The sequence below is a fragment of the Lepidochelys kempii genome, chromosome 11 (assembly GCF_965140285.1).
Source record: "Lepidochelys kempii isolate rLepKem1 chromosome 11, rLepKem1.hap1, whole genome shotgun sequence".
Taxonomy (NCBI): Eukaryota; Metazoa; Chordata; order Testudines; family Cheloniidae; genus Lepidochelys; species Lepidochelys kempii.
Genome location: NC_136390.1, coordinates 32,950,611 through 32,977,083, shown reverse-complemented (window position 1 = coordinate 32,977,083; position 26,473 = coordinate 32,950,611). Strand labels below are relative to the sequence as shown.

The 26,473-nt window shown below is 40.9% G+C and overlaps 1 protein-coding gene across 1 annotated transcript in view; it reads left to right on the top strand.

Moving 5' to 3' along the window:
• The window catches only part of CD302 (CD302 molecule), a 39,394-nt gene that overhangs the window by 8,165 nt on the left and 4,756 nt on the right, over positions 1 to 26,473 (top strand). The window contains exons 2-5 of the mRNA XM_073305597.1: positions 9,375 to 9,488; positions 11,941 to 12,063; positions 14,812 to 14,985; positions 23,805 to 23,831. Coding sequence (XP_073161698.1) covers positions 9,375 to 9,488; positions 11,941 to 12,063; positions 14,812 to 14,985; positions 23,805 to 23,831 — 438 coding nt within the window. The remainder of the gene's footprint in view (positions 1 to 9,374; positions 9,489 to 11,940; positions 12,064 to 14,811; positions 14,986 to 23,804; positions 23,832 to 26,473) is intronic.

The following is a 26,473-nucleotide window of genomic DNA, read 5'->3' as shown; positions in this document are numbered from 1 at the left end:
TTGCAGGTATGGGATGATTCCCAGTGGCTGAGAAACTTTTGCATGCATAAGGCCACTTTTCTGGAACTCTGTGAGTTGCTTTCCCCCTCCTTGAAGCGCAGGAATACCGAGATGAGAGCTGCCCTGACAGTTGAGAAGCAAGTGGCGATAGCCCTGTGGAAGCTTGCAATGCCTGACTGCTACTGGTCAGTCAGGAATCAATTTGGAGTGGGCAAATCTACTGTGGGGACTGCAGTGATTCAAGTAGCCAATGCAATTACTGATGTTCTGCTATCAAGGGTAGTGACTCTGGGAAATGTGCAGGTCATAGGGGATGGCTTTGCTGCAATGGGTTTCTCTAACTGTGGTGGGGCGATAGACGGAACACACATATCCCCACTTTGGCACCGGACCACCTTGCCAACCAGTACATAAATCGCAAGGGGTACTTCTCAATGGTGCTGCAAGCACTGGTGGATCACAAGGGACATTTCACCGAGATCAACATGGGATGGCCAGGACAGGTACATGACGCTCACATCTTTAGGAACTCTGGGCTGTTGAGCAGCTGCAGGAAGGGACTTACTTCCCAGACCAGAAAATTACTGTTGGGGATGTTGAAATGCCTATAGTTATCCTTGGAGACCCAGCCTACCCCTTGCTCCCATGGCTCATGAAGCGATACACGGGCAGCCTGGACAGTAGTAAGGAGCAGTTCAACTATAGGCTGAGCAAGTGCAGAATGGTGGTAGGATGTGCCTTTGGACGTTTAAAAGCTCGCTGGCACTGTTTGCTGACTAAGTTAGACCTCAGCACAACCAATATTCCCACTGTTATTTCTGCTTGCTGCGTGCTCCATAATATCTGTGAGAGTAAGGGGGAGACATTTATGGCAGGGAGGGAGGTTGAGGCAAATTTCCTTGCTGCCAAATTTGAACAGCCAGACACTAGGGCAATTAGAAGAGCAGATGTAGGCGAGCTGCTCATCAGAGAGGCTTTGAAAACCAGTTTCATGACTGGCCATGCTACGGTGTGACAGTTGTGTGTGTTTCTCCTTGATGCAAACCCGCCCCCTTTGTTGATTTTAATTCCCTGTAAGCCAACCACCCTCCCCCCTTCGATTACAGATGGAAAAGGAAATAAAGTCACTATTGTTTTGAAACCATGCATTCTTTCTTTATTAAATAAAAGAAAAGGGAGATAACTGATAAGGTAGGTAGGGTGGGGTGGAGAAAGAAGGAAGGACGGACAGGGGCACATTGCTTATTGTAGCCACACTACAAATCAAAGCTGTTTGAATGCCAGCCTTCTGTTGCTTGGGCCATCCTCTGGAGTGGAGAGGCTGGGTGCCCAGAGCCCTCCCCCCGGTGTTCTGGGGTGTCTGGGTGAGGAGGATATGGAACTTGGGGAGGAGGACAGGCAACAGTTGTACAGTGGATGCAGCGGCGGTCTGTGCTCTTAGCTTTCCTGCAGCTCCACCAGATGTCTGAGCATGTCCGTTTGCTCCCCCATTAGCCTCAGCATTGCATCCTGCCTCTTCTCATCGCATTCACTTTTGGGAGAGCTCTCTCCCGTCGACATAGAGCAGCGACACGAGCGATCTTAGAGCGGCACAGCTATATTGGCAGTGCCGCTGCAATCTCGCGAGTGTAGATATGGCCTTATGACTGCATGCTGGTCACAACAGAGTCTAATTTCTTTAGCAGACACCACAGTGAATGTGATTTGCCTTTGTCTATGCTGGCCAGCATTGTATCAGTAACGTGATTCTTCAGAATTGTGTTCAAACACAATCAGATCTTATAATGTGGAAAAGTCCTTCTCCCATATCTGCTCTGACTTTGGTAAAAGGCGAGAGGAGAGGAAGTGAGAATAATAATTGAAGTATTTCAGCAAGTCTGTATACACACTGGCACTAAAAACTTCAGACTAAACCAGTATTTAGTCCTGAAGAATCTGTCTGTGGCTCGGCTCGTAGCCCACTCGTAAATCATTTGTAGCACTTTAGAATGTGAATATGTGTTACAAGCACACTAGAACTTTAAATGAGACTCTAGTGGTGAGAATGCCTCAGAATATTTTTAGAATTGGCACAAACTTGTGGTCCTTAAGTAAAATTTGCATAGAAGTTAATCAGCATTTTATCTGAGTAAGGACTGCAGAGGACTAGGCCCTTTCTTTAGAAGTAGGTTTCTTAAGAAGGTCTGTGCATTGAATCCTGAGATTCTTTAATTGTGATTTTTCAAAAGCATCAGAGCAATTTAGAAGCCCAACTCCAGGATTATCTATTCCTGCTGTCCTCAAACTGTGGATCGCGACCCTGTTTTAATGGGGTCACCAGGACTGGCATTGGACTTGCTGGGGCCTGGGACCAAAGCCCAAGCCCCACCGCTCAGGACAGAAACCAAAGCCCAAGGCCCATCACCCCAGGCTGAAGCCTGAGCCCCTCCACCTAGGGCTGAAGCCCTTGGGCTTCAGCTTTAGGCCCGCTGCCCATGGCAATGGGGCTCAGGCTTTGCCCCCACCCCCTTCCCAGGGCAGCGGGGCTCAGGCAGGCTCAGGCTTCGGTCCCCCCTCCTAGAGTCATGTAGCAATTTTTGTTATCAGAAGGGGGTTGCAGTCTTATGGTCCCATAATGGTAATCACCAGCATAATTTAATAGTATGCAAAAAAAAAAAGTTAGTGCAGGACAAACAATCTCAACCAGAAGACAACAGTGAGTTGTAAATACTTAAATTGTTTTTACAATGAGAAATGGTTGTAAGAGATTAGAGAAAACAGGCTGACCATGTCTTCCCGTTTCTTTCCTTTGCTATCTCTTTCCTTCCCGAGAACCTCCCCATTCCAAAGGGTCTCTGGGTGTGTCTGCTCTGCATTTGGACCGTGTGATTGCAGCACAGGCAGATGTACTCAAACTAGCTTTAATCTAGCTAATGGGAATACCAATAGCCGTGAAGTTGAGGCAGTACAGGCTAGCTAGCCACACAGGTAAATAGCCCAGATCTTAGGCAGGCTTATACAGCTTGCACTGAAGCAGCTTCATTGCTGTTGGTACTTGTGCCAGCTAGTTCAAATGTCTACATCTGCATCAATCATACCTCTGATTGCAGTGCAGACATACCCAATTACTGAGTCTTTCACCAGCACTTCCCCTGCAATACATCTCTGAAGTTTGAGTGGCTTTTTTATGTTTTTTCATTCAGTTGGCTAAGGGTTCCCCACTTCCTCTCCTGTGGCTCAGCAAATGTGCCAATTTAATTTTGCATTATGCAGCTAAAGTGATGTGCTTAATGCTGCTAGTTTAGGCCCCATGTTCCCCTGCTTTGGCAGTCAAGAATCTTTTCTGCCGTTATAGTTAAAAGCTAACTTGGGATGGGTGTGATTTTTTTTCAAAAGCACCTGAGTGAAAATCAATTAGGCTGGAGCTCCTAAGATGTTTAGGTGCTTTCAAAACTCTCACACTGTGTGTGGCATGTTCACTTGCTCTCTGCTCAGGGATATATTGAGAAGCCATTAAATTAAAGAGTGGATACATGAAAAATGTTTAAACCTTCTATTTAAAAGATGCAGAAGGAAATATATCTAAAATGACTTCAAGTTATAAATGTGCTGAGTTATGAGGCTCCTGCTAAACAAACAATGAAGTAATGCTGTTTTTTTTAAACTGTAGCATTTTTAGAAACCTTTTGCTTAATTCAAAGTTAGATGAAAGTTTAAAAAGATAACAGTAAATGAAAAGAAAGAAACAAAGATTCCCCCCCCACACCCCACATAAAGTGTTGTATGTGCCTGTTCAACCCAGGTGGAATGTGATCCAGCTATTCGTTGGTTCATTTGAAGCAAATGAAGTTGATGACATGGAAGTGGTTAAAGGTAGTATGTAAGTGGGAGGTGTACAGCAAAGTGGCGGGTAGCTAGAGAAGGTTCAGTCCCAAAATTTATCTCGGCCTAATCATTTTGTGAGCCACCCCACTGCCTGCATGCATGCCCAGCTCAACAAGTGAAGCCCTGGAATCTGGTGGTGCTAAGGCCAGGAAGTGGGCAGGACATTGTGGGGTGAGGGCCCTGCTTGCATACTGGATTCCTGGCAAATGGAACTAGATTTCTCAGTCCCAGCCGGGGATGCTGGCTTCTGGTTCATGAGTGGTGCTTCCCGGAAAGGTTGAAGTTTGCAAAGTGACAGTTGGTGGAGGCTCCAACAGGCAGGGAGACTCAGAAGCCACATCTGGTGCAGAATATGGGGGAAGAGGAGCTATGGTAGACCAGTCTGAGTGGAGATCTGGGGAATTCCCAAGAGGAGGAGATATGGCTTCCACAGATCGGAGAGTAGAATCCCCACACTGGGGGTTGGGATGAAGTTCACTGGGACAGGGTGAGAGCCCTGAGGGAAGGAGGGATCTTGTGGGGATGGTGGGGAGAGGAGTCCTGGGGGAAAGGAGTCCTGGGGGAAAGAAGAATCTTGAGGAAATGGGGGTGGGGGAGTCCTGGAGAAGGGAGAAATCCTGCAGCCCCGTACCTGGTAGGGCCAGGAAGGAATGGGGGGGGGTGTTTTTGCAGCGGGAGGGCCCCACCTGAATGTATGCGCATCAAGTGGCACTGGAGCAGACTTCTCCGTATCTGCATGTAGCAGCCCAGGAAGAGCCAACGGGCCAGAGTTGGGAGCCAGGCTGAGCCCCAGGGGACAGGAGCTGCCATTGTGTGGTGAGTGCAGGGTAGTCTCGCCCTTCCACTCCCAAAAAAATATTTTCAGCAGCCACCTATAGTATAGAATGGTGTTGCAAGAATACTGGAAGGTCTAGAAGGAAACATCAAATCTAAAATAACCACTTCTAAAAAGGTTTGTTCTCACTCCTTTCACATATCATGGCACTGGCTGAACACTCAGGTCAAAGTTCAAATAATTTCTTCCTTCGTTGGCTCACGCCATAGAGAAATCCATTTGTTTTGTGGCATTATTCAGTCCTTCTGAGGATGAAGACTGTTTACTTTAATCTATTTGTAAGGCCCTCATCATTAGTATATGAGCACCTCCCAAGTATTTAAAAATATAAATAATGTGTAATATCCCTTTCCAGCCTACAGGAGAAATAACTTGCTTTTAGTTTATATTTGTGTGTGTGTGAGAGGTAGTGGGTGTGGGGAGTGTAACTTACTGAAGATAAACTACATTGAGGAGAGATCAGTTTTGCATTTAGGGCCGGTTCCACAGCCTATTTAAAATTGGGCCCCTTTAACATGTCTTAAATTAGGCACCCAAAAATGGAGGTTCTCAAAATCACTTGTCACTCCAGAAAATTTTGCCTACATTCTTCTGATGCTTTCTTACATTCTCTACGCTGCTTAAAAGCCACTGGATTTTGACAGTTTTAATTGGAAGCTATGTAGAAAAGTACTGTTTCTACTAGGGTTTTCTGTCATCAGTTTATAATTACTATAATTACTATTACAAAAAATTAGGTGTTTCCAATATAATTTAAATATTTTGCATTTATCAGGTAAAAATGCAGTATCTGATCATGCTTACACAGAATGTTTCAGTGCTGGAAGGTGTGGAGTTAATTCCTTCTAATGTATGAATGTATTAGTTTTTGGTCATTTAAATGGTATGTGCTATCAATGTCTTGTAGCTTTTGTGTTTTATCAGAGTAGCCTGGAACTTCAGGATAAATAAAATGTAATAACCAAATAATAAGTAAGAGATCTGCATTTGTATTTTTTTAATGATTTATTTAGGAAGTTTTAACAAGCTTACAGATCCTTGCCATGTAAATATCAGAGACAAAATAATAATAATTACAACAGTGAGCTTTTGTTTAGAGATTATACAGGAATATAGTAATCTCATCTCTCTCTTTAACAGGGTGTTACCATATTACACGTGAGTTTCATTACGCTACCCATCTCATCACTAGTGATTTTTATTAAATTGAATGAACTCTCTTGGATCTGCATTTGTAGGACTGGGTGATGCAGTGTGCTAAAATGATAGCCCCTTTTTATATTTCGAGGATATATTTTTATATTTCACCTTCCTGTGCAGCATAGGACATGAGTCACTTGGAGATTTAAATTATTGTAAATGGTGGCTTCTCTGAAACTTGAAGTCTTTAAAACATGATTTGAAAACTTCAGTAACTCAGCCAGAGAGGTTAGGGGTCTATTACAGGAGTGGGTGGGTGAAGTTCTGTAACCTGCAGTGTTCAGGAGATAATCATGATGGTCCTTTCTGACCTTAAAGTCTATGAGGCTGAATGCAAATAGAAAGACTCCCATGGACTTCAGTGGTGTTTTAGATCAGGTTCTTCATTTGAAAAGTGGTGAGATCTGTGGTCATTCATATGACATAAGAATAGAAGAATGGCCATACTGGGTTAGACCAAAGGTCTGTCTAGCCTAGTAGTCTGTCTCTTGCAGTGGCCCGTGCCAGATGCTTCACAGGGAATGAACAGAACAGGGCAATTTTGAGTGATCCATCTCCTGTCATCCACTCCCACCTTCTTGCAGTTTGAGGATTAGGGATACCCAGAGCATGGGGTTGCATCCTGACCATCTTGGCTAATAGGTATTGATGGACCTGTCTTCCAGAAACTTATCTAGTTCCTTTTCAACTACACTTTTGCCCTTTACAATATCCCACGGCAGTATCCACAGGCTGACTTTGCATTATGTGAAGAAGTACTTCCTTATATTTGTTTTAAACCAGTTGCTTATTAATTTCATTGGGTGACCCCTAGTTCTTGTGTTATATGAAGGGGGTAAATAGCACTTTCCTGTTCACTGTCTCCATATCATTCATGATTTTATGGACCTCTATAATATCCCCCCTTTGTCGTCTCTTTTCTAATCTGAACAGTCCCAGTCTTTTTAATCTCTTCTTGTATGGAGCAGCTCCATACACCTAATGGTTTTCGTTGCCTTTCTCTGTACTGTTTCAAATTCTAATCTTTCTTAAAATAGGGTGACCAGAACTGCACACAGCATTCTATGTGTGGGCATATCATGGATATATAGTTCCACTATGATATTTCCTGTTTTATTATTTATTCCTTTCTTAATGATTCCTAACACTGTTGGCTTTTTTGACGGCCACTGCATAGTGAGCAGATGTTGAGATGATTTTTTCCAATGTGCATTATTTTGCACTTATCAGTATTGAATTTAATCTACCAAAATGTCCCCAAGTAACCCAGTTATGTGAGATCGCTTTGTAACTCTTCTCAGTCAACTTTGGACTTAAATATCGTGTGTAATTTTGTATTGTCTGAAAACTTTACCACCTCACTGTTCACCCCCTTTCCCAGATAATTTATGAGTATGTTGAACAGCACAGGTCCCAATACAAGTCCTTTGGGGACCCCTGCTATTTACTAATTTATCAATTGTGAAAACTGACCGTTTACTTTGTTTCCTAGCTTTTAACCAGTTACTGATTAAACAGGGACCTTGTCTCTTACCCCATAACTGCTTAGTTTGCTTAAGAGCCGTTGGTGAGGGACCTTGTCAAAGACTTTCTGAAAGTCCAAGTGTGCTATATCCACTGGATCACCCTTGTCCACATGCTTGTGAACTCCGTCAAAGAATTCTAATAGATTGGTGAGGGATCACTTCTCTTTACAAAAGTTATGCGACTCTTCCCCAACATATTGTGTTTATCTATGTGTCTGATAATTTTGTTCGTTACTGTAGTTTCAACCAGTTTGCCATGTGTGGAAATAAGGTCCATGTTCTAGGTCCAGCTCCTTTGAAAATCTACCTTCTGCTTTCACAAGCCTCACCGTTTTGGTCAGCAGTTTCATTGGAATGTTCCTGTCATGGGAGGTCGTTATCATGGAGGGATAAGTGATCTCTTAGGTAGCTAAGGCCAATCCAATAGAGGACTTTGAATATGAGGATGAATCCTTGAATTGAATTCCCTATTCAATGCAGAGAGCAGAGTGCTCAGGTAATGTGTTCCTTGTGGTCTGTGTTGCTAGGTAGACTGACCCCCAAAATAGGTAATAAAGAGAAATGCTGGTTTTGATTCTTTAGAGTCACACATCTTTTTGTAACTTCTAAAAGGACATGATTAAGTGAGGTGGGTTTGGGAACACTAGTGAGTGGAAGCACAGACCAGAGGAAGACACTGCTTTCAGAATGAAAATATATTGTTTTGGTTAGTTGTCAAGTCTGTCTTTTCTTTTCTCCTTCCTGCACATTGAGCCTTCAAGTAGCAGTTATATAGTGTGTCCCCAACTATATATTTTCTTACTGAATTTATTTCTCTTTTCATGCTCTCTTATGGAAAATAACTGGTAAGCTGAAATGCCATAAGAGAGGTAGAAGGCAAGAGTAGGTAGTAAAAGAGCATGTAGTCCAAAAACAAAAGTGTTGACCAAAAAACAAGTCATTACAACTTTGTGCTGTATAGACAGAGGAATCACTGAGCTGGGAGGTGACAGTCGTTCTCTGTTTGGTACTGATGAAATCACTCCCACATTACTCTGAGTTTTAGGTACCTCAGTACCTGAAAGAAGGTGATAAAGTGGAGGAAATTCAGGAAAAAGCAATAAAAATAGCTAAGAGGATGAAGGAATTGACTTATGATGAAAGTAAATGAATACATATAACTTGTTCAGGTGAGTAAAGGGCAAATATGATGCTACCAGCCATTATTCAAAGGATGTAAACACGAGTGAGCAAGATGACAACATTTACTTATACTTATGTTATATACTTATGTTTAGAGTGGTCTAAAGTTATCTAGTTCAGAGTAATGGGATAAATAAATATCATGGTGACGGGCTCTTTATAAATGCCTAGAAAAAAGCAAAGGACAAATTAAACTGAATATAAGGGCAGTCTCCTAACTGGTAGTGCTTATTTGAATTACTGTAACATCTGGGAGCCCTAATCACGGACCAGGACCCCGTTGTGCTGATGTACAAACAGAACAAAAAGGCATCCCTTAGCAGTGATATCAGTGAGATATGTCCAGAATATCCCAAGGGAATGGTGGAAGGCCTTCCTTCTACTGGAGACCTTAACAATTAAATTAGCCAAATTAATGGAGAATAAACTCTAAAAAACAGAATACTGGCTAGAGGAGGGGGTTTGGTGAGCTAATGAATCTTTTGTGTCTCTGATTTCTCTGCTATATCACACATCCTCATGTCCTGTATTTGTTCTTCGTCTGACCTGGTAAATTACATTCTTAAGTATATTGTATTTATTTTTACTCCAGATGTTTTTTTTTAATTAATTGTTTTCATGCTCCAGCAGAGATGCATACAGTCCAGAAAGACAAACTGCATTATTTTTCTTTTCATCTACATTGCCATTTGAAACAATTTCTTCATATCAACCACTATACTACTATTTAGTGTTTAGAATAATGATGTTTGCTCTTCTCTGTATAGAATGCCCTTCCTCTGCTTGGATTCCATTTGGAAGTAGCTGCTATATTTTTCTTCAAGGCACATTAGATGAATTGGACAGTATTGATGATGCCAGAAATCTCTGTAAAGATAATGGTACTGTAATCCGTCTCTTTTATTTCTGATGCATTATTAAGAGATATGTACTCTGGTTGCATTTAATGAATAACTGTATTATTTTAGGACATTATTGTTATTAAACACGCTAAAATAATAAAGGTAATTAAACATCATTTTGAGAACACAAGTGGACCAGGAAAGAAATTTCCCCCTTGTGTGGCAAAGGCATTGCACATTTGGCTAAATGCATTTTTTGTCTTTCTTTGAAGCACCAAGTACTAGTTACTGGTCTGATCTGATCCAATACAGCCAATCCTGTGTTTCTGGTGAATAGTACTGTCATCTAGATGGATAGCTGTCGAGCCTTGTGATTTAAGCTGACTTCACAGATTTTTTACTGTCACCCATGACTTTCTCAGTAGTCAAAGTATGGTAGTAGAGCAACTGCTTTTTTAATACTTCACCTCGATGGATGAGCTTCCAAATGTTCTTCAAGTTTTACTGGTGTTTATCTGAGAACGGGGACTGCAGTGGCAGTCAGATGCTCTGGAAACGCTTCCATATCCTTGTTAGAACAAGAGATTACCACAATTTTTGCTGTGTTAAGCATATATGATATCTCACCAGGTAACCCTGGACCCGAGTCCTTGCCTCAGTGTTCTCTGTAAAGTCTGGAAGTGGCTGTCATTCTCTCATTTTTCATTACTGCTTTCCCCCCACAGTAAAAAATCATAGATGTAGACTTAAAATTTCAGTCTAGATTCTTCTTTTAGCCCTCCATGGCAGAGGAGGTGCAAGGAGTCTTCCCTAGACCCCCGCCCCACCCCATCCCAGCCCCCATTCACAGCTAGGCAAATTCATGGTACTGCTCTTGGAACAGGAAGAACAGCAGAGTCTGATGAGGACACAGGTGTTGTTCGATTCTCTGATGGGAAGGGAAAGAGAAACCGTTACCCTGCCAGCTAAGCCAAGCTCTTGCTTTACTCTGTAACATAGTGTAGCAGTAGGCTTTCCTCTGCGGCATTCCCAGAAGCATTGTGCCTGCCTCATATATTGTTGCCAGAGCAGTGCATGTCCACATCCTCTCCTTGCCACAGGGCGAGGACTTAAAGCCACAGACCAATAATAGTTCCTTCCTCTGGAATACCATCATTTTCTTTCAATGGCAGTGAAAGTAAAAAAATATAAACTGTACTGACATCTCCACCGTTATAACCTGGAATATATGGTTAAAGAGACTGTCCATAATAGCTTGCGTATTACATCACTTATTCCGTAGGGACACAGTTTACTGTTTGTTTGTTTTAAATGGAAGATTACTTTGGTTTTTTTGCCATTTTTGGTTCAGTCCTATACTTGCTAATGGGAATGGGAAAATTCCCAGTGGTTTCAAATGGAACATGATTAAGGTTACAATTTTGTCATGGATATTTTTAGTAAAACTCATGGATAGGTCACAGGCAATAACCAAAAATTCACAGAAGCCGTGACTCGTCCCTAACTCTTACTAAAAGCATCCCTGACAAAATGGGGAGGGAAGAAGGTCCATCACCCTGCCCCACTGAATGCAGCAGCAGGGAGCTGCGCCCCCCACTCCTGCCCAGTGCCTGGAAGGCACCCCTGTCCATGGGGCTAGGAGCTGGGGGGGCCCCCACTGCTGCGGCTGAGAGATCTGGGGGGTTTCCTGCTGCCGCAGCAGCTGGACTTCTGTAGGGCACCAATGTCACGGAAAGTCACGGAATCCGTAACCTCCGTGACGTACTGGTAGCCTTAAATATGATCAGCTATTCAACATTTTTTTAACATTCAACTTACTATTCTAAATTTTATTTTATATTGTCTTACTTTACAGTGGAAAAATGGTTATGAAAAATCAGCTGAGCACTGGCAAGAAATTTCTGAAGCAGAATGCTGTTTCAACTTTTAGCTATTTCAGAGTAGTGCTTATGTATTAAACAAAAAGGTTTGGGCTTACTTATGTGTATGTGAAGATCTTTCCCATAGCTGAGTAATATTTTAAAGAGATCTGTATTGCAAACAGCATGTAAATGATATGATGATACTGTAAGTTACAAAAGAGCTTAAATTTTGTGTTTCTTTTAAATGATCCACTAGTAGTCAGTATAGTCAAATTGACTACAAAATCTGAGACACATCAAGGGAAAAAAAGATTACAAATCAACTCTTTGATCTAATTAAATTATCTAAATTGTTTAGATTTTTTTCAGATTACATACTTAAATGTCTAAGTACATGTGTGTTTGCTAACATCTTAAATGGCATTTGTATGACACTATGTGAATGTATTGTATATCCTGTCAGTCTGTCATTGCACTGCTGGGTAATGTATGTACACAATTGATTGGTTACTGGGTGGATCAGTATGTTCAGATGCCTTTCATATAGTATTTATAGTTGTTTCACTTCTGTTGCATGAAACGTGCTTTCAAAATTAGATTTATAGGGGCATTTTTTTTTTCAAATGCAGCTTCTGGAGCAGACATTATTAGTATAAAAAATAAAGAGGAGAATACATTTATACAGGAAACATTAAAAAATCACTGGCAAGTCCCTGATTATATTTCGTTGGGCATGTTCTTTGACACAGATGGTAAGTGAGAACTACCTTGTTGATATCTTAATACTTTGTCTCTCTTAACTGTAGAAAATGCATGTCTTTGTGGTGGAATTATTAAATTACACAGCAGCCTCAGTTCTTTTCTTATTGAAAAGGTGTCCACATCCAAAAAAACAATTGCCATGCTCATCAGAACCATTGTTGGCATTGTCAGGGATTGAATGAGAATAGACACATAGCTCATCTCTCAGCCCTAGATGGTCCCTCCAAATCTGGGTTGAGACATGTCAGCAGAGGACTACATGGAAGCTTGTATTGCTGCTGTCTGTGCTATACCTATGTGGAGGATAAATACAGGATTATCTCCAGGTCTCTCAATCTGACAACTTTGACAAGCCCCATATCCATTTTCACAGATGATGGTTATAAGCATCTTTATGTGATGTTTGCGTAGTTATAGAAACACTCTTGCTTGCTTTTCTCCATTCACATCAATAGCTAAAAAAACTGTAAATAAAATTTGTCCCTTTGTATATACGTACTAACTTCAGAAACACTATGTAAATCTGGAGTAACAACACTGAAATTAATGGATTATTTTGACTTTACGTATCTGAGAACAGAATTTAGCCCAGAGAAGAGAACATGATTTTGCTAGAGATCTTGAATCATAGAACTGTAGGACTGGAAGGGACCTCAAGAGATCATCTAGTGCAGACCCCTGCACTCACGGCAGGACTAAGCATTATCTAGACCATCCCTGACAGGTGTTTGTCTAACCTACTCTTAAAAATCTCCAATGATGGAGATTCCACAACCTCCCTAGGCAATTTATTCCAGTGCTTAACCACCCAACCATTAGGGATTTTTTCCTAATGTCCAACCTAAACCGACCTTGCTGCAATTTAACCCCCTTGCTTCTTGTCCTATCCTCAGAGGTTAAGGAGAACAATTTTTCTCCCTTCCTCCTTGTAACAACCTTTTATGTACTTGAAAACTGTTATCATGTCCCCTCTCAGTCTTCTCTTCTCCAGACTAAACAAACCCAATATTTTCAATCTTCCCTCATACGTCATGTTTTCTAGACCTTTAATCATTTTTGTTGATTTTGTTCATCTTTCCTGAAATGTGGTGTCCAAAACTGGACACCATACTTCAGTTGAGGCCTAATCAGCATGGAAAAATCTTGACTTTTATTAAGCATGGGGAATGTTATTGCATGCTACACTTCTTTCATTGCCCCAGAACAACAGCAAAAGATAAGGTTAATTCTTTTTAAGTTTCCTACTACTTTGTGTAATATGCTTTCCTATTACATAAATTGTGTTCTGTTCTAGCCTGTATATGTGGCCATCTCCTTATGATGTGCCTCTTTCTGGATGTGGCTTTGAACTGCTTGCTGAGGGATGACTAATATTTATTAAATTACAGATTATCATCATTTGAATCCCTCTCTCTTGGGTCCCAAGCACTGTACCCTAAGAGCCCAAAGTCCCTTTCATTAAGGGAGCAGAGTAGGGATGTAAAACTTGCCTCTATGTCTTTAATAAAATCCTGATTTATTTTTCTTCTGCATATCTAAGAAAATCAGTTTTATGTCAGAATCTGAGGCTCGTTATTACATGCTAGTTTAAAGCGCAGTTCAGAAGTAACAATGGTGCTGGATTTATTATTCCCGTTACACAGATGGGAAATTGAATGAGAGAGAGAGAAAGTGACTTGTCCAATGTCGCACATTAAGTCTGGCAGGCACTGTAACCCAGGTGCCTGAGCCAAGGTTTGGCACCTTAACTGTGAGACCAACCTTCCTCCTCTGGACTCCCTAATACCAGGATCCTCACTGTGTCCCTGCAGGGAAAATCCTCATTTTTTTTCCAAGATTCTTTTTATCTCCTCCTTTGCTGCGCTTATTTTCTTTGGTGGAAGCTTCCATGAAGATACTACAAACCTCAAAACTCTCTCTTGGCCGGGACACAGGTGTGTGACTTCTGTTCACAATAAATTCTACAGGGTTCATGGTGTGGATTATCAAGTCCATTTCCTACATCAAGGAGAGTTTGACATTATTAGTTTATCTAGATTAATGATCATTCTGATGTCCCTAGTCCTAAAGGATCATTCTACTGGTTTTAGGAGTTTTGCGAGTTACCAGCAGGCTGAGGACAGGCTAAAGACTGAGCTTGTGATCTGGAGAATAGTGTATATTAAAGAGCTCCTGGTCCTGACATAAAATCCTTCCCATGCTCACAAAGGGGAAGACCAGAAAAGCATCAAAGCTAATATGTAAGCAGCAGTGTAAGCAATTTGTGTAGGAATTATAAGCCTGCTTTGGTATGCAAAAGGATGGAAGCCCAGCCACATGGCTAACATGACTGAATATGCATCATGAACACAAAAGGAATGGTCTCTAGGAAAAAGAGATGTTTGATCCCAAACTGGCAACCACATATGATACGTCCAAGAGCAATGAGTATATCCTTTATGAGAAAGGAGCAGTAACCAGTGCCCTGAAGCATGGGGATCTGGCCCAAATGTCAGCCTGTTGTATGGTGGCAGAATTTCTCTTCTCCAAGAAGCTCTTGAGAGCATATGTTGGACACGAACTGCATCTCTCACTGCACTGGATTTGAAGCATGTTGCCAGGATGCAGCCTGTACAAAGTACCAAGAAATAGCTTCAAAATGTTTAGTTTTCTTTTAAATTCAATTATTTTGTTTGATTTGTCAGTGTGAAAAACTGTTTTTCCATGAATGACATAATGTATAATTCCTTCAATCACAGATAATGCTTTTAAATGGTTTGACAAGTCGGAAATGAAATTTACCAATTGGATTGAAGAGGAGAGCAATGAGGAGCTCCTGAACACATGTGCTTCTATGTACACTAAGTCCGGGGGATGGAAAAAAATCAGTTGTGAAGATCTTCCTCTGACAGGGACCCTTTGTAAAACAGCCTGTAAGTACAATGTGGGTCTACATCACATGACCTCTCTCCTTCTTTCTCTGTACAGACAGACAGACACACACATATATTAAACTTTAGATTATAGCAGGTTACAATCAAACGTTAACATACTACACTGTACATTACTTGTTCAGGATCAGGTTAATATTCAAAGAACCTGGCATTTTGGCTTGCTAGCTTGGAAGCCCTCCTCCTCTGAATACACTAGAAAAGATTACCAAATTTCTAAATACCTGTCCTCTTTTTGGCACTTCTCTTTTGTACATACTTGGTGTCAAGTTGCAGTGGGGGAGGTTTAGATTGGATATTAGGAAAAACTTTTTCACTAAGAGGGTGGTGAAACACTGGAATGCATTACCTAGGGAGGTGGTAGAATCTCCTTCCTTAGAGGTTTTTAAGGTCAGGCTTGACAAAGCCCTGGCTGGGATGATTTAACTGGGAATTGGTCCTGCTTCGAGCAGGGGGTTGGACTAGATGACCTTCAGGGGTCCCTTCCAACCCTGATATTCTATGATTCTATGAAGGGGTCATATTTTTCCAGTAGTGCTCAATAAAGAGTCTAGCTGCTAACAATAGAAAATAAATAATTTGCCCTTTGTTTAAAATGCAGATCCTTTACAGAAGCATTCAGTAAGCACGTCAGGGGATCTCCAGGAAGTTGGAATTTTGACATCAGATGAATCTCTTTAATTTCCTCCCAAACTCATATAATTGTTAGACCACAACCACTATATGTGCAAGTATGTTCCACTTTCCCAAAACTGCCCCACTCACAGAAAACCCCTCTAATAGCATCTCCCAAGTAGATGGATCTTAACTGGAGTCAAATGCCATCTATACAATAATTTATACAAATTTTCTTTATGAGCTACCCAAGTTAAAGATGCATATCACCTTTCCCATGTATACATCCAGATTGATTTCTTTGTCCAAATCCTTCTTCTATCTTTTTATCTGGGTTGTTTTCTTATCAACATCTTTTTCCATCAAAATTGTATATATCTTAGAAATTAAACCTTTTGTTCCAGCTTCCTCCTGGGTCAGCTCCTCAACTCTTGTTGAGGAGCTCTAGTTAGAGCTGCCTTGTATCCAGATTTAACAATACAATGTTTGACTTGTAAATACTGAAAATATGGGATCTTTATATTATTTTCATTATTACATACTGTTGATATGCTTTCAAATCAGGATTTAGGAATAAATGTCTGAATTCAGTAATCTCAGCTCTTCTACACAGTTAAGAGACACTTCGATATTTCTTTGGAATAAATTCCTGATTGATAATGGAAATAGCTGAGAGAGCTTTGGCAACAAGAATTTAGAAAATTTGTCCAAAACCGCTAAGGTGGTCTGGATGAATGGGTGACTTTTTATTTTTGGTGATCTAAATTTCTTTCTAACTCAGCAACTACTATGAATAGCTGTATTTGGGCTCCATTATTGTTAGTTTTATGCACTGTTTGGATGTTTATTGTTAATCTAGTTTATCACATCTTTTAACTGTGATATATAACAATAACATGCCAAATTAAGGAAGCTAGTCCATCCCACTTTTTGAAATCGCCCTGAGTCTTTTATGCTTCCTTGTGAATTTTAATAGAATATCCTGCCATGTTTCTAATGTCATGTCAGGTATACCTACAGGGATGCACTGAAACAAAAATAACAACTTTGAAAGGACATTCATTTTTATTGAGGCTACCCTGAGTAGCCAAGAAATGTTGTGTTTGTTCCATTCCTCCAACTGTTTTATTATATTATTCCACACTGGAGGGTAATTTCCCTTAAAGAGATTTTTATGTTTCTCCACAATATTTACACCTACACATTTTAAAGATTCCTTTACCCATTTAAATTTATGTAGCTCACCACAGTTTGTTTTGAGCTTTTGGGAATATTAATTCCTAAAATTTCAGATTTATTGTTATTTTGAAGCCTGACACCTGCCTAAGGTCCAGAGTCAATTGTTATATAACTTTTAATAAGGCTTCTGACTCCTGCAAATATAACAAGACATTGTCCACATGCAAAGCTATTTTGTGTTCTAATCCAGAAGACATTTTGATGCCCTTTACCCAGGGGCTACTTCTTACCTTTATTGCAGGGGTCTCAAACTCAGTTTACCTTAGGGCCAATGCCAGTCCTCAAATCCTCCCAGTGGGCCAATAATCCCAGTGGGTCACTGAAGATGGTGTTCAGAAAAGAAAACATTTATATTGTATGTTTAATTTCAAATTTCTTAGAAATAATAAAACTGTCATACCTTCAGGATTGCAGCAAATCCTGTTGAAACCTTCAGGATTGCAGCAAGGTGTGCATCAGATAGTTGTGTTTGGTATTTTGACTTGTTTATATTCGTTGTGGAAAAAAGTGATGCTGCCTCCATGGCTGACTCTGCCCGGCAACTAGTGATGGTGTCTCTGTCCCTGTCCCCTAGCCAATGGGAGCTGCAGGGGGCAGTACCTGCAGCAGACATTGCTGGCGTCATGGCTGTATGCGTCTCTCCTCAGTGGGCTACAGTGGGGAGGTTCTTGGGCCTCAGGTGGCCCGTGGTCCGGGACTTGGAGACCCCTGCTTTATTGCAAATGGCTTCATTGCCAAAGCAAACAACAGGGGGAATAACAGGCAACCCTGGCTATACCCCTTAACAAATTAAAAGGAGGCGATTGATGACCATTAACCAAAGCAGATGCTTGAGGATGAGTATATAGTGCCGACATGCCCCTATAACACTGATTTCCAAAATCTCTCTGAGGTGCTCATGTTCCAGACAGTCGAAGGCTTTCTCAACATCCAAAGAAAGTAGCACACGGGAAGTATGGCTAGAATTAACATTATAGTTCAATTCAGAGTTCTGATATCAGATATTCCTTTGAACAACATAGAATCATAGACTTTAAGGTCAGAAGGGACCATTATGATCATCTAGGCTGACCTCCTGCACAACGCAGGCCACGGAATCTCACCCACCAACTCCTGTAACAAACCCCTAACTTATGTCTGAGTTATTGAAGTCCTCAAATCGTGGTTTAAAGACATAAAGGTGCAGAGAATCCTCCAGCAAGTGACCCATGCCCCACACTGCAGAGGAAGGCGAAAAACCCTAGGGTCTCTGCCAATCTGCCCTGGGGGAAAATTCCTTCCTGACCCCAGATACGACGATCAGCTAAACCCTGAGCATGTGGGCAGGACTCAACAGCCAGACACCCAAGAAAGAATTCTCTGTAGTAACTTGGATCCCATCCCATCACAGGCCATTGGGCATATCTACCATTAGTAGTCGAAGATCAATTAATTGCCAAAATTAGGCTATCCCATCGTATCATCTCCTCCATAAACTTATCAAGCTTTGTCTTGAAGCCAGATATGTCTTTTGCCCCCACTGCTTCCCTTGAAAGGCTGTTCCAGAACTTCAGTCCTCTGATGGTTAGAAACCTTCGTCTAATTTCAAGTCTAAACTTCCTGACTGCCAGTTTATATCCATTTGTTCTTGTGTCCACACTGTACTGAACTTAAATAATTCTTCTCCCTCCGTGGTATTTATCCCTCTGATATATTTATAGATAGTAATCATATCTCCTCTCAGACTTCTTTTAGTTAGGCTAAACAAGCCAAGCTCTTGGAGTCTCCCTTCATAGGACAGGTTTTCCATTCCTCGGATCATCCTAGTTCCCTTCTCTGTACCTGTTCCAGTTTGAATTCATCCTTCTTCAACCTGGGAGACCAGAACTGCACGCAGTATTCCAGATGAGGTCTCACCACTACCTTGTATAACGGTACTAACACCTTATCTCTACTGGAAATACCTCGTCTGATGCATCCCAAGACCACGTTAGCTTTTTTCACGGCCACATCACATTGGTGGCTCATAGACATCCTATGATCAACCAATACTCGGAGGTCCTTCTCCTCCTCTGTTACTTCCAGGTAATGTGTCCCCAGTTTATAACAGAAATTCTTGTTATTAATCCCTAAATGCATGACCTTGCACTTTTCACTATTAAATTTCATCCTATTACTATTATTCCAGTTTACAAGGTCATTGAGATCTTCCTGTGTGATATCCCGGTCCTTCTCTGTATTGGCAAATCCCGACTGGTCCAGGGGAACATATTTGGGCAAGATGACACTCAGGGTACGACTGCACAGCAATTAAACACCCATGGCTGGCCTGGGTCGGCTGTCTTGGGCTCTCAGGGCTTGGGCTGCGGGGCTATAAAATTGCTGTGTTGATGTTCGGGCTTGGGAGGAGCCCAAGCTCTGGGACTCCTTTCCACCCCCCCCCCCCCCAAGAAAAAAGTCTACATAGCAGTCTTGGCTTCAGGGCTAAAGCTCCATAAGCCCAAATCAGCTCACCCGGGCCAGCTGCAGACATACCCATTATCTGTTTGCTAACACCTTTGCATAAATTTTAGCATCAACATTAAATAAATAAATAGGTGTTATGATGCACAATTGTTAAGATCTCTTCCGTCTTTAGGAATTGCCGCAATTGTTGTCTTTCCACAAATCAGGAATCTCATTCCCCTGCAATATATAATACTTTATTTGCCGATTTTAATATGTCATGGAAAGTAGCATCCAGTGTGACCAGTAGATTTCTCCCTTCAGTCTCCTCTGGAATACTCTTAATCCTTGCTATGTTCCTGTGTTCTGTATTTTCCATGTCCTCCATTTTTAATTGTTTTTTTTTCTTTTCTTTTTTCCCCTCAATTATTTGAATTCTTTCATTTAGATTAGTAATGCTGTCCAACTGCTTGATTAATCCTGTTTCCACATCTGATATTTTCCCATTCATATGATTAACTTCATTTTTTATTTCTTTATTATAAGCCTAGAACTCTTTCCTCATCTCCATATTCATCTTTTTTTGTTTTTAACAGCAGGTCCTTCAGGACAGATAGTGACTGGGCTTTCTCCACCTGTCTTCGTAATTTGCTGGAGGGGAAGTTACTCTCTTTAGTAGCCACGTCTTTGTTTTGAGGGAACAGATATTTATATTGGAAGATCTCTTTCCTTTCACAGACATCTAGATCTTCTTGTCTTTCCTTCTTGCTAGTTGCCTCTCTCTAAAGATGGCTCTTGCTGCACTTCTCTTTTATTTGTCTGATCTTTCCAGAATGGCCTCTGCCACACTTCCTCTCCCAGACACAATAGTACAAGTTATTATTTTTTTTAATTTTGCTACACTCACCCCTGTCTCTTTACAGGGTAATGAGGGTCCAGTTAAGTATCTCTGGGCTTGCAGAGTCATTTTTAATATGTTCTGAAAGCTGATGGCACTGGATTCAGTTGCTCAATTTTTCTCCCACAGAGGTTGCTCTGTGGGACTGGGATCTGCCAGTTCTCTTCACCCCCCCCTTTTTTTTCCCTCTCCTGTTTTTCAAAGCTTGCTCTACTGATGGTTATTCAAATTTAAGGCATGGATCTGTGGGTTCAGGTTGGCTTGGTTCTTTTTATCTTTTTAAATCACTTTCATTTATTCCCCCACTGCCATTTATTGCAGAGAACTGGATTATGCCACCATCTTGTTTGCTGCCTTAGCCACACCCCCATAACTGTATTTTTTATAATTTTGTTTCACTATGTGTTTGGTCTTTAACAATTAATAGACTAGATTTCACAGTATGTGTAAAAATAGGCTTTAATGGTGCTATAATTTAAACAGTTCTTCCAGAAACCTTATTCCTCTCTCTCCTTTGGGCTGGTTCTGGGTTGTTTTCCAGTACTCTACTTTGGCCAAGGCCTGATCTACAATAAAAAATTAGTTCGGTTTAATTACATTGGTTATGGGGTAAAAAAATCCATACCCCAGAGAGGCGTAAGTAAGCCAGCCTACATCCCTGTATAGACAGTGCTAGGTGGACAGAAGAATTCTTCCATTCTCCTAGCTACCGCCCTTTGGGGAGGTGCATTACCTATGCCGACAGGAGAATCTCTCCCATCAGCGTAGATAGTGTCTACACTGAAGTGCTACAGCGGCATCAGTGCAGCTGTAGCATTTTAAGTGTAGACAAGCCACAAGTCTTGTGGACTATAAAAGCTATTGTTTTTCTGATTTACTGATAATTATCTGAATTATTGACCCCTTGACTAGCTTGCAGAGAGAATTCATCTAAAGTTCTAGAGGAGTTAACCACATGACTGTGCATATAATTTCAGTCTAAGGGAAGCTACAGAGAAGGAGTGTTCATGCTTATGTTAGAGATCTCTCTGTAGCCTTGCCCTACCACTACTGTCCAGTTGTGTGTTGGTGGGTGATCCTTTTTTGTATAATAGTTCAGTTTTCTAGAAGACAACACCATATATCTAAAAACATGAGTTTGCTGTGTCACTGTCTCAAAATCCTTATTGAAGAACCATATATTAACAGGAATTACAATAGCCCCTAGTTTACTACAATGATAATACATTGTGCTGCGGTTAGTTTTAGAAATGTAAGTTATGTGGATGTGGAGCCATGTAGATGCATTGGTATGTTGTGGGAAAAGAAAGTTCAGTGTTGACATTTGGCAGCTGTGTTTGATGAGCATGTCGCAACCTGGTTATAAAAACAAAGTTATACTTATAGGGTCCTAGTCCTCTTCTCTTACCAGTGCAAATTAGGAGTAACTGTTGAAAGCAAGGCACTTACCCTGACGAATGAGAGAAGAATAAGGCCCATGGTGTAGATGGGAGCCAAAGTGACTTGACTGAGGACATACAGGAGCCAGTCACAGAAGCCAGGTTTCAGAGTAGCAGCCGTGTTAGTCTGTATTCGCAAAAGAAAAGGAGGACTTGTGGCACCTTAGAGACTAACAAATTTATTTGAGCATAAGCTTTCGTGAGCTACAGCTCACTTCATCGGATACATCCATCCGATGAAGTGAGCTGTAGCTCACGAAAGCTTATGCTCAAATAAATTTGTTAGTCTCTAAGGTGCCACAAGTTCTCCTTTTCTTTTAGTCACAGAAGTGAGATTCGAGTCTGGCTCCTAGTTTCACACTTAAATGACACCTCCTGTCAACCACACTTACGTTACCTTATTCTTCTTTTTCTGTTGACTTCATAGACACCTGCATGAGTGGTGGGGCCATCTTTTTTTAATAATACAGTGAGGTAAACTTTTTTCTGTGAGAATGTATTCTCTCAATTGCTTACACATCAAAAACTGACAGGTTTCAGAGGAACAGCCGTGTTAGTCTGTATTCGCAAAAAGAAAAGGAGTACTTGTGGCACCTTAGAGACTAACCAATTTATTTGAGCATGAGCTTTCGTGAGCTACAGCTCACTTCATCAGATGTTTACCGTGGAAACTGCAGCAGACTTTATATACACACAGAAATCATGAAACAATACCTCCTCCCACCCCACTGTCCTGCTGGTAATAGCTTATCTAAAGTGATCAACAGGTGGGCCATTTCCAGCACAAATCCAGGTTTTCTCACCCTCCACCCCCCCACACAAATTCACTCTCCTGCTGGTGCTAGCCCATCCAAAGTGACAACTCTTTACATAATCAAGTCGGGCTATTTCCTGCATAGATCAAGGTTTTCTCACATCCCCCCCACCCCCATACACACACAAACTCACTCTCCTGCTGGTAATAGCTCATCTAAACTGACCATTCTCCAGGTTTAAATCCAAGTTAAACCAGAACATCTGGGGGGGGGGGGTAGGAAAAAACAAGAGGAAACAGGCTACCTTGCATAATGACTTAGCCACTCCCAGTCTCTATTTAAGCCTAAATTAATAGTATCCAATTTGCAAATGAATTCCAATTCAGCAGTTTCTCGCTGGAGTCTGGATTTGAAGTTTTTTTGTTTTAAGATAGCGACCTTCATGTCTGTGATTGCGTGACCAGAGAGATTGAAGTGTTCTCCGACTGGTTTATGAATGTTATAATTCTTGACATCTGATTTGTGTCCATTTATTCTTTTACGTAGAGACTGTCCAGTTTGACCAATGTACATGCCCCTCTGCCATGTACATTGGTCAAACTGGACAGTCTCTACGTAAAAGAATAAATGGACACAAATCAGATGTCAAGAATTATAACATTCATAAACCAGTCGGAGAACACTTCAATCTCTCTGGTCACGCAATCACAGACATGAAGGTCGCTATCTTAAAACAAAAAAACTTCAAATCCAGACTCCAGCGAGAAACTGCTGAATTGGAATTCATTTGCAAATTGGATACTATTAATTTAGGCTTAAATAGAGACTGGGAGTGGCTAAGTCATTATGCAAGGTAGCCTGTTTCCTCTTGTTTTTTCCTACCCCCCCCCCCCCAGATGTTCTGGTTTAACTTGGATTTAAACCTGGAGAATGGTCAGTTTAGATGAGCTATTACCAGCAGGAGAGTGAGTTTGTGTGTGTATGGGGGTGGGGGGGATGTGAGAAAACCTTGATCTATGCAGGAAATAGCCCGACTTGATTATGTAAAGAGTTGTCACTTTGGATGGGCTAGCACCAGCAGGAGAGTGAATTTGTGTGGGGGGGTGGAGGGTGAGAAAACCTGGATTTGTGCTGGAAATGGCCCACCTGTTGATCACTTTAGATAAGCTATTACCAGCAGGACAGTGGGGTGGGAGGAGGTATTGTTTCATGATTTCTGTGTGTATATAAAGTCTGCTGCAGTTTCCACGGTAAACATCTGATGAAGTGAGCTGTAGCTCACGAAAGCTCATGCTCAAATAAATTGGTTAGTCTCTAAGGTACATCAAAAACTGTGATTAAAAATTAACTTTCTTTGAAAACAGTAGTTTATTTCATACAAACATGAAACAAGCTAAACACATAATTTTAAATCTTTTTTTTTCCTTGTAGTTGCATATGAAAAGAAGTACTTACCAGGTGAGTGTTTACATACCTTTGCGTGAAGTTTACAAACATTTTATGGATATTATTCACTGCCCCACTCACTTGCTTCCCAACTCCCACCTCCAAAAAAAGAGACACTGTATTTCTCCTGGTTATAGAAATACACATCTTGATTTATTACCTTATCTTAAGTGATGTGCATACATATTATGTCAGCTGGTATTTTGTTGTTATAATATTAGACTAAGCTTTCACAAGGAAGGGAAAGAGCTTTATTACTTATATTAGAACTTCAAAAGGCAAGAGGTTAGTAAAATTCCCACTGCTCGTAGAGAGGTAGGTCAGGGTTGCAGAGATTGTGACATTTTCCAGCTCACTTTGGATGGTTAGTCATGTTTATCTCTTGGATGTAAAATAGATAAAGAAATAAACTGATATATGGTTACCATACATCTGGGTTTTCCCGGACACCACCTCATTTTTAAAAATTCTTTTTCAAAGAGGCTGCAGGTACCCCCTCCAGCTTCCCTCAGGTATCCTTCCCAGTACGCACACCCCTCCAGCATCCTTCCAAATACTCATCCAGCTCTCCCTCCTCCCCCCACCTCTGACAGTGTCCTCTTTTTTGGGAACCTGAAATATGGTAACCCTAAACTGATAGGAATTCCCTTTTTCTTTATCAAACCTGCAACTGTTATGACTAACCCCTAAAGGGTTTGTTCAAAGTAACAAGTGGAGCTTTATCCATCTCCCTTCCTAGACAGAACTCTCACTGGCCTCTGCCTAGTTTCTACCTACCTCCTCCATTTGCTAAATCATCCAAGAATTCAAAATGTACTAAAATTACTCAGCTTAAAACATAAGGATGGTCTTCAGACCAGAGGAAATCTCTAGGGTTGTTGGCTGTACATATACAGTGATAATTAAAGTGCTTTTCAGGCCCCACCTGCACTTCAAAATGGATTGTGTTTGGAAATGACTTTTAAACTCTGTCATAAAAATGACTTCAGCAACATAGTTGTGTCACCACTATGAATAGGCCCCAACAGGTTAACAACATTTCAAAAAGAAACACTTCAAAATTATTCTTCATCCATGTGTGGCGCAAATAGGTATGAGATGAAACCATTTTTGTAACAGGAAGCATTTTTAGAAACCCAACATGGCATCTTGTGTACTTACACAAGCCTTAAATTAAGGGTCAGGAACAGATGTCCCTTGCTGGGGATAGCCCTACTATGTGTAAGAGTAACTAGTATGTAATTTAACTAGTCATAAAGATACATATTCAGAACCAGTTTATAAATATGTCACTTTGCTTGATCAGTTCCATAACTTCAATTATTTTACCATTTTAGCAGAGTAAGATTTTCAGTAGTGCAATACAAGAGAGGACATCCCTATCTGAGCTCATAGTAACCTCTTCAAGTCAGGAATCAACATTACTTTTATCACATAATCCCCAGGACACTGAGGTCATTTTGTTCAAAAGACATTTTCAGTTTTCTTTATAGTCATGTTAATGAAATATTTGCTAATCGGATCAATATTGAGTTAAGAGGCCTGTAAAACAATTAAAGAAAATGGAGAAAGTGACTGTCTTGGAAGATAAATTGCCTGATGTCTGTGTAAGTTTCCTTGTCTGCCAAATGTTAACCCATTTTTACCTGGTGGCAGTTAATGCCCCATTTTAACAAAATAGCATAAGTTCATATTTTTAATCAAAACTAGAAATGTAATGTTTTTAATAGAAATTCACATTTTTTTAAATAAGCTACTTTCTCTCCCTTTTAAATCTGAATAGCTTATCACTTTGTACAGAATAGAAATTCTCTGATATCAGTGGAGGTTCTGAACTAAATGGTTAACATAAGCTTGAATGGAATATTTCTGAAGCATCTGGATTGATTCAGGATATTCTCCTCCGAAACCAATAGAACCTTCCTGTTGAATGAGTAGTTTTGCTCAAAAATGTCTGGGTCACTGCTCATTTCAATTGAACAAAACCATGGCTGCAATCAGATACAAACAACTTTCTGAACTAGTTTAAATTTTTAAATATTCAAAGGCACTAGTTTTTCCTGAGCCCAAATGATGGAAGTCACCCCCACTTCCTCAGCGGCAAGTTCTAATAATCAGGCTTTGTGTAGCTATTTCTGTGGGGAATGGAATTTACATGGCTGGGTTTAGACGTTAGTTCCTTTGTTGCTGGACGTGACCACTGCCTTTTCATGTGGGACTTTTGATCTGAGCCATATCCTCTCCTTACACCTTTGTACATCTGGAGTGGCTGACTGTTGACCTGGGTGGAGTTACTCTTGATTTACACTGAGGTGAGGGCTTAATATGGATCTGTGTAATCATGCGTCTAAATTCCCCTTGTCAGCTGGTCTATTCAGAGCTAGTACGGATATTCCTTCCGTGGTAGACTCTTGGAACCACTAAAACCCCGAGTAGGCAATAAGGGGAATGAAAAGAAAGAATGATAACCTTTAGGCATGCAACAGCTCCGTATTTTCACAGTATTTGTGACACTTAGGGATAAGTTCTATTCTCATTCCTTGACTACTGCAGATTCTTTGTTTATCAAGAAAGGCATAGGATCAGTGGGTGCTAGTTTAATTTTTTTTTTAACCCCACATTGTACACGAGGAGCAGGTTTTCCTACAGTGAGC